We start from the raw sequence: 13,744 nt of genomic DNA, 5'->3' as shown, positions 1-13,744 counted from the left end.
GCCCTAGACCAGTGGTGCTCTCTGGGCGGGCCCTAGACCAGTGTTGCTCTCTGGGCTGACCCTAGACCAGTGTTGCTCTCTGGGCTGGTCCTAGACCAGTGGTGCTCTCTGGGCTGGTCCTAGACCAGTGTTGCTCTCTGGGCTGGCCCTAGACCAGTGTTGCTCTCTGGGCTGGTCCTAGACCAGTGTTGCTCTCTGGGCTGGCCCTGGACCAGTGTTGCTCTCTGGGCTGGTCCTAGACCAGTGTTGCTCTCTGGGCTAGTCCTAGACCAGTGTTGCTCTCTGGGCTGGCCCTGGACCAGTGTTGCTCTCTGGGCTGGTCCTAGACCAGTGTTGCTCTCTGGGCTGGCCCTGGACCAGTGTTGCTCTCTGGGCTGGTCCTGGACCGGTGTTGCTCTCTGGGCTGGCCCTAGACCAGTGGTGCTCTCTGGGCTGGCCCTAGACCAGTGTTGCTCTCTGGGCTGGCCCTAGACCAGTGTTGCTCTCTGGGCTGGCCCTAGACCAGTGTTGCTCTCTGGGCTGGCCCTGGACCAGTGTTGCTCTCTGGGCTGGCCCTAGACCAGTGTTGCTCTCTGGGCTGGCCCTGGACCAGTGTTGCTCTCTGGACTGGTCCTAGACCAGTGGTGCTCTCTGGGCTGGCCCTAGACCAGTATTGCTCTCTGGGCTGGCCCTGGACCAGTGTTGCTCTCTGGGCTGGCCCTAGACCAGTGGTGCTCTCTGGGCTGGCCCTAGACCAGTGGTGCTCTCTGGGCTGGCCCTAGACCAGTTCAGGGCTCTTGCTGTCGTTGTCATGATGTCACAAACAGATCTAGGATCAGGATAAAATCTTTATGTTGGTTGATACATCAACTACACTGTTAATAGTAGGTTACCTCCACTTAATGATTGATTAACCACAACGATCAATAACTCAGAACTGATCATGTAAAAACCAGCATAGTCAAATGGATGTGAAGGACAGTATTGGAAAATACTACTTTTAGGGAAAAAATAAATTTTAAGTTGTATTTTGAACCATTTGATGTGTGCTGTTATTTTTACAATAATTTACGACTGCCACAAATGTTTGTGTAATTGTAAAACATATAAAATACAAAAAATAAATGTTGGTATAAAATGTGTGACGGAATTTATGAAATTTTTTCCTACGTTTTCTGAGTTTTCTGACAACTAAACAGTTGGATTGCATTATTTGTTGTCATTGGTTTCTAGAAAAGCAAAACCTGAGTGTAATTCCTTTAGTGGCCACCAGGTGTCATTATTGGTTTAGGATGTTACACCCACCAAGTGATGTATAAAACCCCTAGAATGCATATGTTATATATTTGCCATTGAGCAGCTTTGAAGCCACTGGTCGGCCATATTGGCACTCCCCTGTAGGGGCAGTCCTCCATAGGAATGAATGAAATTCAACAGCATTTCAATTCAATTCAAGGACAAAATTACATGTATTTTTGTAACATTAGTAATAAAAAAAAGATATACTTTAAGGAATTTTTTTTTAAATATTTTTAGATCACGTAATATAATTTAAAAGTATGCATTTAAGATTTGAGTAATAGAATAAACATTGCAAAATATTAATGTACTGTAAACATAAATGCAGTTCTATAGCTTCCAAAATGTGTTTTACAATAGTGAGGGGTGCCAAGATGGAGGCTTCAATACGGTGCCCCTTACCAAGATGGAGGTGGCTTCAATACGGTGCCCCCCCAAGAAGACAGGGGGCAGGAGGAGAGGACAGGGGGCAGGAGGAGAGGGCAGGAGAAGACAGGGGGCAGGAGGAGAGGACATGGGGCAGGAGGAGAGGACAGGGGGCAGGAGGAGAGGACAGGAGGAGAAGACAGGGGGCAGGAGGAGGAGAGGAGGCCGGAGGACAGGGGGCAGGAGGAGAGGAGGAGAGGACATGGGGCAGGAGAGGAGATGTGACCTTGGGATGATTGGAGGAAGATGCTGATACGCTCTACTCGTCAATCAATCTGTCAATCAATCCATCCATCCAGTCATTAATCAGATCTGATTGGACTGTACACAGCGCCAGACAGGCTGTATCCCCAATGGACCCTATAACCTATAGTGCACTACTTTGGCCAAGAGCCGCGTGGACCATGGTCAAATGTAGTACACTATAAAGGGAGTATGGTGCCTTTGGGACGTAGGCCCTTGGGGTTTAAATGGGTCCAATCAGCCAGCTTGGTTTGAATCAGATTCTCACTGGGTTATACATGACTCCTTTCCTTTCCACTTTATTAACATGGGTTTACTCTGTGCTTTTTCATTCTGGCTGTGTTAAGTTGGGGTTGCATTTCAAATGGCACCCTATTCCCTATATAGTGCACTACTTTAGACCAGAGCCCTATAGAACCCTATTCCCTATATAGTGCACTACTTTAGACCAGAGCCCTATAGAACCCTATTCCCTATATAGTGCACTACTTTAGACCAGAGCCCTATGGAACCCTATTCCCTATATAGTGCACTACTTTAGACCAGAGCCCTATAGAACCCTATTCCCTATATAGTGCACTACTTTAGACCAGAACCTTATGAGCTGTCACGAATACTACCGAAGGTGGCTCCCCTTCCTGTTCGGGTGGCGCTCGTCGGTCGTCGTCGCCGGTCTACTAGCTGCCACAGATCCCTTTTTCCTTTTCGTTTGTTTTTGTCTAATTGGTTTCACCTGTTCCTTGTTGGGTTTTTGGGGTGGGTACTATTTAAGTTCGTTTAGCCCGCTTGTGTTTGTGCGGGCTTGTGGTTATTGTACGTAGGAGGTGTATTGTTGATTTTGGGTTTTCGCTGTCCGGTTTATGTAACAGTGGTCTTTGGGTTGTGTTTGCGCCTGTGTTTTGGCTTCACCCATTTTTGTACCTGTTCCTGTTTACTGTGGACATTAAAGCGTTTTTTTCCCGTGAAACTTCTGCTCTCTGCGCCTGACTCCACACCCATCATTCTCCTAACGTTACATGAGCATTGTGAATCCTGTTTTAGAAGGATTTAAACAATATAAAAGCAGAACAGAATAGTTAATAAATAGATGTTTCTCAGGGACCTGGTCTCATCTTGGGAGAGGAATTAAATGTCCTGGTAGTTTTGTAATCTAAATGAGCCCAACATGTACATCTTCCCTGTGTTGTATATCCCTGTGTATATATATGTATGACAAAACATTTATTTTTACTGCTCTAATTACGTTGGTAACCAGTTTATAACAGCACAAAGGCACCTCCGGGGGTATGTGGTATATAGCCAATATACCACGGCTACGGGCTGTATCCAGGCACTCTGTGTTGCTTTGTCCCTAAGAACAGTGTTTCGTCGTGCATAAGATCAGCCCTTAGCTGTTCTTAAGTCTCTCTAACAGCTCAGACCGGTAGGATTGTCAAACGTTTCCCCGCCCAACAGTGTCAGCAGTCTATCTCACACAGCAACGACCTTGGAAGTCGTCAGCCACTCAGTCTTGTTAAAATACTCCAAACCAGAAGGTGGCAGTAGCGTTGTTTTGACAACGCATATCCAAACGTATTGCTTATGGTCTGGATTCCAAGCTGTTTGCGCTAATGGTGCTCTTTTGTAGAAAGCCCTTGTTGATACTACCTAGATGGTCACACCTAGATAACTAGATAACTACCTAGCAAGATGACGAATAAACTGTTAAATTCACTCTCTATAATCAAATAACATGTGAAACGCTTGATAATGTATGTGATATCAACAGAGAGGTATATTTTCTGGGTGATTTTAAATATTGACTGGCTTTCATCAGGCTGCCCACTCAAGAAAAAGCTTCAAACTAGTGCCTGCAACCTGGTTCAGGTTATCAGTCAACCTACCAGGTTAGTTACAAACAGCAGAGGAATGAAATCATCAACATGTATTGATCACATCTTTACTAACGCTGCAGAAATTTGCTTTAAAGCAGTATCCAGATCCATCGGATGTAGTGATCCCAACATAGTAGCCATATCTAGGAATACCAAAGTTCCAAAGGCTGGGCCTAATATAAAGTCATGGCCAAAAGTTTTGAGAATGACACAAATATTAATTTTCACAAAGTTTGCTGCTTCAGCGTCTTTAGATATTTTTGTCAGATGTTACAATGGAATACTGAAGTATAATTACAAGCATTTCATAAGTGTCAAAAGCTTGACAATTACAATAAGTTTATGCAAAGAGTCAATATTTGCAGTGTTGATTCTTCTTTTTCAAGACCTCTGCAATCCGCCCTGGCATGCTGTCAATTAACTTCTGGGCCACATCCTGACTGATGGCAGCCCATTCTTGCATAATCAATGCTTGGAGTTTGTCAGAATTTGTGGGTTTTTGTTTGTCCACCCGCCTCTTGAGGATTGACCACAAGTTCTCAATGAGATTAAGGTCTGGGGAGTTTCCTGGCCATGGACCCAAAATATCGATGTTTTGTTCCCCGAGCCACTTAGTTATCACTTTTGCCTTATGGCAAGGTGCTCCATCATGCTGGAAAAGGCATTGTTCATCACCAAACTGTTCCTGGATGGTTGGGAGAAGTTGCTCTCGGAGGATGTGTTGGTACCATACTTTATTCATGGCTGTGTTCTTAGGCAAAATTGTGAGTGAGCCCACTCCCTTGGCTGAGAAGCAACCCCAAACATGAATGGTCTCAGAATGCTTTACTGTTGGCATGACACAGGACTGATGATAGCGCTCACCTTGTCTTCTAAGGGCAAGTTTTTTTTCCGGATGCCCCAAACAATCGGAAAGGGGATTCATTAGAGAATATCAGTCTGTCCCTGTGGTTTTCCTGGAGAGAAGTGGCTTCTTTGCTGCCCTTCTTGACACCAGGCCATCCTCCAAAAGTCTTCACCTCACTGTGCGTGCAGATGCAATTATTAATGGATATCCATAATAAACCCCAGGAAGAGTAGCTGCTGCCTTGACAGGAACTAATGGGGATCCATAATAAACCCCAGGAAGAGTAGCTGCTGCCTTGGCAGGAACTAATGGGGATCCGTAATAAACCCCAGGAAGAGTAGCTGCTGCCTTGGCAGGAACTAATGGGGATCCATAATAAACCCCAGGAAGAGTAGCTGCTGCCTTGACAGGAACTAATGGGGATCCATAATAAACCCCAGGAAGAGTAGCTGCTGCCTTGACAGGAACTAATGGGGATCCATAATAAACCCCAGGAAGAGTAGCTGCTGCCTTGACAGGAACTAATGGTGATCCATAATAAACCCCAGGAAGAGTAGCTGCTGCCTTGGCAGGAACTAATGGGGATCCGTAATAAACCCCAGGAAGAGTAGCTGCTGCCTTGACAGGAACTAATGGGGATCCATAATAAACCCCAGGAAGAGTAGCTTGTGGTTTGGCAGGAACCAATGGGGATCCTTAATAAACCCCAGGAAGAGTAGCTGCTGCCTTGGCAGGAACCAATGGGGATCCATAATAATCCCCATGAAGAGTAGCTGCTGCCTTGGCAGGAACTAATGGGGATCCATAATAAACCCCAGGAAGAGTAGCTGCTGCCTTGGCAGGAACTAATGGGGATCCATAATAAACCCCAGGAAGAGTAGTTGCTGCCTTGGCAGGAACTAATGGGGATCCATAATAAACCCCAGGAAGAGTAGTTGCTGCCTTGGCAGTGGATAGGGTTTATCTGACGTACCAAGCTGAATTACTTTACATTAGCAATCAGGGTGAAGTGCCTTGCTCAATATTGTTCACCTCTGATATTCAAACCAGCAACCTTTTGGTTACTGGTCCAATGCTCTTAACCACTAGTCTACCTGCCACCCCATTTACATTCTTGAAATCATCGGGGAGGTACTCAGATCCAGACTCATTCTGTAGCGCTTGGCTGGAACAAGGAGTTTGGGTAGCCAGGCAAAAATAAGGTTTGAGTTTTGGATAAATGCTATTCCTTTGTCTCCACCCACTGTGTCATATCCTGGGCCTCAATCTCTCTATTTTAAAATATATTTGGATTTTATTCAACATTGTTTTTTTTTAAATAATTCCAGAGTTTAAAAATACAGCGTTACATTCACATAAAGCAAAACAAATGAAGTATCCATTGTGTCCCTCCTGGGCTCTGGGGACAATCAATCAAATAGCATTCCGTAGCCATTGCTCCAGGTTCTAGAATCCTTTGTTGGGCATTCCTTTCCTGCGTCCCCCACCCTCCCTGCGTCCCACACCCTCCCTGCCACTTCATGACGCAGCCACGGCATTCATTTTCACTCCGGCTTTTGTCTTACTAGGACGTTAAGCCACAATTCCCAAGTCCCCGAATCCGCCTCCGCCTCTTCCTCCTCTGGCTGTCGTCCTTTGATGCTGGCCTCTCTCCCCCTTCTCTCTCCCGTCTCCCCCCTCCTCCTTGCCTCCCCTTCCCTCCTTTGTCCCCCTCCCTACTAACCCATACTCCCCTACTCTCTACACTGTAAAACCAAGTGTTTATGATTTGAACACATAAACAATTTTCTGGAACACTTTTTAAACTCTTCAAGGCATTTAGAAGTTCATCAAAAACATGTCACAGTGTTTAAATCATAACAACAGTGTTTAAATCATAACAACAGTGTTTAAATCATCACAAGTGTTTAAATCATCACAACAGTGTTTACATCATCACAACAGTGTTTAAATCATCACAACAGTGTTTAAATCATCACAACAATGTTTAAATCATCACAACAGTGTTTAAATCATCACAACAGTGTTTAAATCATCACAACAGTGTTTACATCATCACAACAGTGTTTAAATCATCACAACAGTGTTTAAATCATAACAACAGTGTTTAAATCATCACAACAGTGTTTAAATCATCACAACAGTGTTTACATCATCACAACAGTGTTTAAATCATAACAACAGTGTTTAAATCATCACAACAGTGTTTAAATCATCACAACAGTGTTTAAATCATCACAACAGTGTTCAGATAGGACCCAAAGGCAAAGATAACTGAACTAAATGACTATCACCCAGTAGCACTCACTTCTGTCATCATGAAGTGCTTTGAGAGACTAGTCAAGGATCATATCACCGCCACCTTACCGACCACCCTAGACCCACTTTAATTTGCATACCGCCCCAACAGGTCACAGACAATGCAATCGCCATCACACTGCACACTGCCCCGTCCCATCTGGACAAGAGGAATACATATGTAAGAATGGTGTTCAATGACTACAGCTCAACATTCAACACCATAGTACCCTCCAAGCTCATCATTAAGCTCGAGGCCCTGGGTCTCAACCCTGCCTTCTGTAATTGAGTCCTGGACTTCCTGGCGGGCCGCCCCCAGGTGGTGAAGGTAGGACACAACACCTCCACTTCGCTGACCCTCAACACAGGGGCCCCACAAGGGTGCGTGCTCAGCCCCCTCCTGTACTCCTTCTTCACCCATGACTGCGTGGCCATGCACACCTCCAACTCAATCATCAAGTTTGCAGATGACACAACAGTAGTGGGCTTGATTACCAATAACGACGAGACGGCCTACAGGGAGGAGGTGAGGGCACTCAGAGTGTGGTGTCAGGAAAATAACCCCACACTCAACGTCAACAAAACATGGACCTCAGGACCTCAAGAAACAGCAGCGGGTGCACCCCCCTATCCACATCGAAGGGAGGGCAGCAGAGAAGGTGGAAAGTTCCTCGGCGTACACATCACTGACAAACTGAAATGGTCCACCCACACAGACAGTGTGGCGAAGAAGGCACAACAGCGCCTCTTCAACCTCAGGAGGCTGAAGAAATGTGGCTTGTCACCCAAAACCCTGACAATTTTTTTTACAGGTGCACAATCGAGAGCATCCTGTCGAGCTGTAACCGCCTGGTACGACAACTGCCCTGCCCGCAACCGTAAGGCTCTGCAGAGGGTAGTAAGGTCTGCACAACGCATCACCGGGGGCAAACTACCTGCCCTCCAGGACACCTACACCCCCCGATGTCACAGGAAGGCCAAAAAGATCATCAAGGACAACAACCACCCGAGCCACTGCCTGTTCACACCACTATCATCCAGAAGGCGAGGTCAGTACAGGTGCATCAAAGCTGGGACCGAGAGACTGAAAAGCAGCTTCTATCTCAAGGCCATCAGACTGCTAAACAGAAATCACTAACTCAGAGAGGCTGCTGCCTACGCTGAGACCCGATCACTTGCCACTTTAATAAATGGATCACTAGTCACTTTAAATAATGCCACTTTAATAATGTTTACATATCTTACATTTCTCATATCACATGTATATACTGTATTTTATACCGTCTACTGCATCTTGCCTATGCCGCTCGGCCATCGCTCATCCATATATTAATATGTACATATTCTCATTCACCCCTTTAGATTTGTGTGTATTAGGTAGTTACATTTACATTTACATTTTAGTCATTTAGCAGACGCTCTTATCCAGAGTGACTTACAGTAGAGTGCATACATTTTATTACATACTGAGACAAGGATATCCCTACCGGCCAAGAGCAGACGCTCTTATCCAGAGCGACTTACAGTAGAGTGCATACATTTTATTACATTTTTAACATACTGAGACAAGGATATCCCTACCGGCCAAACCCTCCCTACCGGCCAAACCCTCCCTAACCCGGGCGACGCTATGCCAATTGTGCGTCGCCCTACGGATCTCCCGGTTGCGGCCGGCTGCGACAGAGCCTGGGCGCGAACCCAGCCCAGCCTGGGCGCGAACCCAGAGACTCTGGTGGCGCAGCTAGCACTGCGATGCAGTGCCCTAGACCACTGCGCCACCCGGGAGATTAGTAGTTGTTGGGGAATTTGTTAGATATTACTGCACGGTCGGAACTAGAAGCACAAGCAATTCGCTATACTCGCATTAACATCTGCTAACCATGTCTATGTGACCAAAAACATTTGATTTGAACAGTGTTCAGCTCATAACAGCAGTGTTTAGATCGTAAACACCAGAACATGTTTAACCCTTTTTTTTAAAACACATGAACACGTTTCGTCAGCACAAGGCGTTTATGTTTCAAACACTGAACATTGGGGGATTTTGTTTTGACACTGTAGGGTGCAAAGCTGTATTAGCAAATTTCCCAGAATGCATTTCTAGTGAATGTAAGAGATGCCCGTCCATTACTGTGTTTGTTAGTGACAGAGACATGGTTGTTGCATTCAATGACTTATATTCCTGAAGCCTAAGTGATGGGACAGCCAGAAGAGGACTGGCCACCCCTCATAGCCTGGTTCCTCTCTAGGTTTCTTCCTAGGTTCTGTCCTTTCTAGGGAGTTTTTCCTAGCCACCGTGCTTCTACACCTGCACTACTTGCTGTTTGGGGTTTTAGGCTGGGTTTCTGTACAGCACTTTGAGATATCAGCTGATGTAAGAAGGGCTATATAAAGACATTTGATTTGATTTGATAGGAAATATGAGAATGTGGCCCCTCCCATGTGTTTTTCACTCTGAGAGTCAACATAAATTAAATCAACAACATCACGTGATTGAAAAGATTTCCTGAATCAAATGTCCTGTTCAGTTGTGCTGAAATATAGGTAAGGTGACAGGTGTTCTCCTGGTTGGAAACTGATATATAGAAGTTCTCCTGGTTGGAAACTGATATAAAGAAGTTGTCCTGGTTGGAAACTGACATACAGATGTTCTCCTGGTTGGAAACTGTCACCCTCTCTCACCCCTGATGTCACCCATGTTGTCAACCTGTGATGTCACCCCTGATGTCACCTGTGATGTCACCCCTGATGTCACCCGTGATGTCACCCCTGATGTCACCCATGTTGTCAACCTGTGATGTCACCCCTGATGTCACCCCTGATGTCACTGATGCATTTCACCACCGATGTCACCTCTGATGTCACCCTGTCTCACCCTCTCTGTTCCCGTTCCCTTCTCCTCCCCCCCCGCTCCCTACTCCTCTATCCTGGTCGTGGTGGTGTCCAGGCTGGAGTGCTGGAGGGGTACGTGATCACAGTTAGGGGGACCTATGGGTGGAGGTTTGTAGTGTAGACCTCCAGGAGGGTCTGTGGGTTGGGGCCCTTGGAGGTCTGGATTAACCCCTCTGGTCCCTTTCCCATTGGCCCCGTTGGCTCCCGGGTGGCCGGTCAGTGTGGATTTACTGGCGTACAGAGAGTCGTCTTCCTGAGAGAGGGTCTAGAAGATAGAAGACACACTATACAATCTGTATGGAAAAACTAAAAAAACTATGTGCTGGTGAGCACAAATTGTAAAAAGGTGTGGAGGGTTGGTATAAGGTGTGGAGAGTTGGTATAAGGTGTGGAGAGTTGGTATAAGGTGTGGAGAGAGAGAGTTGGTATAAGGTGGAGAGAGAGTTGGTATAAGGTGTGGAGAGAGAGAGTTGGTATAAGGTGGAGAGAGAGTTGGTATAAGGTGAAGAGAGAGAGAGTTGGTATAAGGTGTGGAGAGAGTTGGTATAAGGTGGATAGAGTTGGTATAAGGTGGAGAGAGTTGGTATAAGGTGGAGAGAGTTGGTATAAGGTGTGGAGAGAGAGTTGGTATAAGGTGTGGAGAGAGTTGGTATAAGGTGTGGAGAGAGATTTGGTATAAGGTGTGGAGAGAGATTTGGTATAAGGTGTGGAGAGAGTTGATATAAGGTGTGGAGAGAGTTGGTATAAGGTGGGGAGAGAGTTGGTATAAAGTGGAGAGAGAGTTGGTATAAGGTGTGGAGAGAGAGAGTTGGTATAAGGTGGAGAGAGAGTTGGTATAAGGTGGAGAGAGAGAGAGTTGGTATAAGGTGTGGAGAGAGTTGGTATAAGGTGGAGAGAGTTGGTATAAGGTGGAGAGAGTTGGTATAAGGTGGAGAGAGTTGGTATAAGGTGTGGAGAGAGTTGGTATAAGGTGTGGAGAGAGTTGGTATAAGGTGGAGAGAGAGTTGGTATAAGGTGTGGAGAGAGTTGGTATAAGGTGTGGAGAAAGTTGGTATAAGGTGTGGAGAGAGTTGGTATAAGGTGTGGAGAGAGAGTTGGTATAAGGTGTGGAGAGAGTTGGTATAAGGTGTGGAGAGAGATTTGGTATAAGGTGTGGAGAGAGTTGGTATAAGGTGGAGAGAGTTGATATAAGGTGTGGAGAGAGAGTTGGTATAAGGTGTGGAGAGAGTTGATATAAGGTGTGGAGAGAGTTGATATAAGGTGTGGAGAGAGTTGGTATAAGGTGGAGAGAGTTGGTATAAGGTGCGGAGAGTTGGTATAAGGTGGAGAGAGTTGGTATAAGGTGTGGAGAGAGAGTTGGTATAAGGTGTGGAGAGAGTTGATATAAGGTGGAGAGAGTTGGTATAAGGTGGAGAGAGTTGGTATAAGGTGTGGAGAGAGTTGATATAAGGTGGAGAGAGTTGGTATAAGGTGGAGAGAGTTGGTATAAGGTGGAGAGAGAGTTGGTATAAGGTGTGGAGAGAGAGTTGGTATAAGGTGTGGAGAGAGTTGGTATAAGGTGTGGAGAGAGAGTTGGTGTAAGGTGTGGAGAGATTTGGTATAAGGTGGAGAGAGAGTTGGTATAAGGTGTGGAGAGAGAGTTGGTATAAGGTGGAGAGAGAGTTGGTATAAGGTGGAGAGAGTTGGTATAAGGTGGAGAGAGAGTTGGTATAAGGTGTGGAGAGAGAGTTGGTATAAGGTGTGGAGAGAGTTGATATAAGGTGTGGAGAGAGTTGGTATAAGGTGGAGAGAGTTGGTATAAGGTGGAGAGAGTTGGTATAAGGTGGAGAGAGAGTTGGTATAAGGTGGAGAGTGTTGGTATTAGGTGGAGAGAGTTGGTATAAGGTGGAGAGAGTTGGTATAAGGTGTGGAGAGAGAGTTGGTATAAGGTGTGGAGAGAGAGTTGGTATAAGGTGTGGAGAGAGTTGATATAAGGTGTGGAGAGAGTTGGTATTAGGTGGGGAGAGAGTTGGTATAAGGTGGAGAGAGAGTTGGTATAAGGTGGAGAGAGTTGGTATAAGGTGTGGAGAGAGAGTTGGTATAAGGTGGAGAGAGTTTGTATAAGGTGGAGAGAGAGTTGATATAAGGTGTGGAGAGAGTTGGTATAAGGTGTGGAGAGAGTTGGTATAAGGTGGAGAGAGTTGGTATAAGGTGGAGAGAGAGTTGGTATAAGGTGTGGAGAGAGTTGGTATAAGGTGGAGAGAGAGTTGGTATAAGGTGGAGAGAGTTGGTATAAGGTGGAGAGAGAGTTGGTATAAGGTGGAGAGAGTTGGTATAAGGTGGAGAGAGTTGGTATAAGGTGGAGAGAGTTGGTATAAGGTGTGGAGAGAGTTGGTATAAGGTGGAGAGAGTTGGTATAAGGTGGAGAGAGAGTTGGTATAAGGTGTGGAGAGAGTTGGTATAAGGTGGAGAGAGAGTTGGTATAAGGTGGAGAGAGTTGGTATAAGGTGGAGAGAGTTGGTATAAGGTGTGGAGAGAGTTGGTGTAAGGTCATCTTTGAACAAAGGGTAGTCTATGGACTAGAAGTAAAACAAAGCCGGTGATGGACACCACTCAGTAAAGGGAACACGTCGAATAATGGGATGCGCAGTGGGATTCACTTTTCTCATCAAGTCACCCACTGTTAATGTTTCTCTATCGTTCTTTTCCTGGGTGGTGTCCATTATTCCTTATGCTTCCAAGGCAGCCTGTATGTGAGAGAGTTTACGGAACTATATACAAATACAGGTACTGTACTTCTACAACCAGACAAATTCAACCACATCAGGCTGTGTTGGGTGGTAAACAGGATAGGTTGGGGAGGATACAGGAAGGGTGTGTGTGTGTGTGTGTGTGTGTGTGTGTGTGTGTGTGTGTGTGTGTGTGTGTGTGTGTGTGTGTGTGTGTGTGTGTGTGTGTGTGTGTGTGTGTGTGTGTGTGTGTGTGTGTGTGTGTGTGTGTGTGTACTGACACTTACCCAGTCCGTTAATATGAGCTCTGTTATGTCCTCCGGTTTCAGATCCCAGGTTGTCTTGGCATGCAATCTCCTGTGTTTACAACCATAGATCAGTCTCCTGTATTTACAACCATAGACCAGTCTCCTGTGTTTACAACCATAGATCAGTCTCCTGTGTGTACAACCATAGATCAGTCTCCTGTGTGTACAACCATAGATCAGTCTCCTGTGTTTACAACCATAGATCAGTCTCCTGTGTGTACAACCATAGATCAGTCTCCTGTGTTTACAACCATAGATCAGTCTCCTGTGTTTACAACCATAGATCAGTCTCCTGTGTTTACAACCATAGATCAGTCTCCTGTGTTTACAACCATAGATCAGTCTCCTGTGTGTACAACCATAGACCAGTCTCCTGTGTTTACAACCATAGATCAGTCTCCTGTGTTTACAACCATAGATCAGTCTCCTGTGTTTACAACCATAGACCAGTCTCCTGTGTGTACAACCATAGATCAGTCTCCTGTGTTTACAACCATAGATCAGTCTCCTGTGTGTACAACCATAGATCAGCCTCCTGTGTTTACAACCATAGATCAGTCTCCTGTGTTTACAACCATAGATCAGTCTCCTGTATTTACAACCATAGATCAGTCTCCTGTGTTTACAACCATAGATCAGTCTCCTGTGTTTACAACCATAGATCAGTCTCCTGTATTTACAACCATAGATCAGTCTCCTGTGTTTTCAACCATAGATCAGTCTCCTGTATTTACAACCATAGATCAGTCTCCTGTATTTACAACCATAGATCAGTCTCCTGTATTTACAACCATAGATCAGTCTCCTGTATTTACAACCATAGATCAGTCTCCTGTGTTTACAACCATAGATCAGTCTCCTGTATTTACA

General features: G+C 45.5%; 1 protein-coding gene across 1 annotated transcript in view; it reads right to left on the bottom strand.

The window, feature by feature from the left end:
- Positions 1-6,556: 6,556 nt before the first annotated feature.
- LOC139537956 (B-cell receptor CD22-like) overlaps positions 6,557-13,744 on the bottom strand; it is a 32,618-nt gene continuing 25,430 nt past the window's right edge. Inside the window, exons 10-11 of the mRNA XM_071339868.1 lie at positions 12,854-12,923; positions 6,557-10,123 (exon numbers count right to left, since the gene is read on the bottom strand). Of these exons, the coding sequence (XP_071195969.1) occupies positions 9,881-10,123; positions 12,854-12,923 (313 nt within the window). The 3' untranslated portion in view covers positions 6,557-9,880. The remainder of the gene's footprint in view (positions 10,124-12,853; positions 12,924-13,744) is intronic.

This window comes from Salvelinus alpinus, chromosome 13 (assembly GCF_045679555.1).
Source record: "Salvelinus alpinus chromosome 13, SLU_Salpinus.1, whole genome shotgun sequence".
In the NCBI taxonomy this organism is placed as follows: domain Eukaryota; kingdom Metazoa; phylum Chordata; class Actinopteri; order Salmoniformes; family Salmonidae; genus Salvelinus; species Salvelinus alpinus.
The sequence above is the reverse complement of the archived record's forward strand: the minus strand, read 5'-3'. Positions and strand labels throughout refer to the sequence as shown.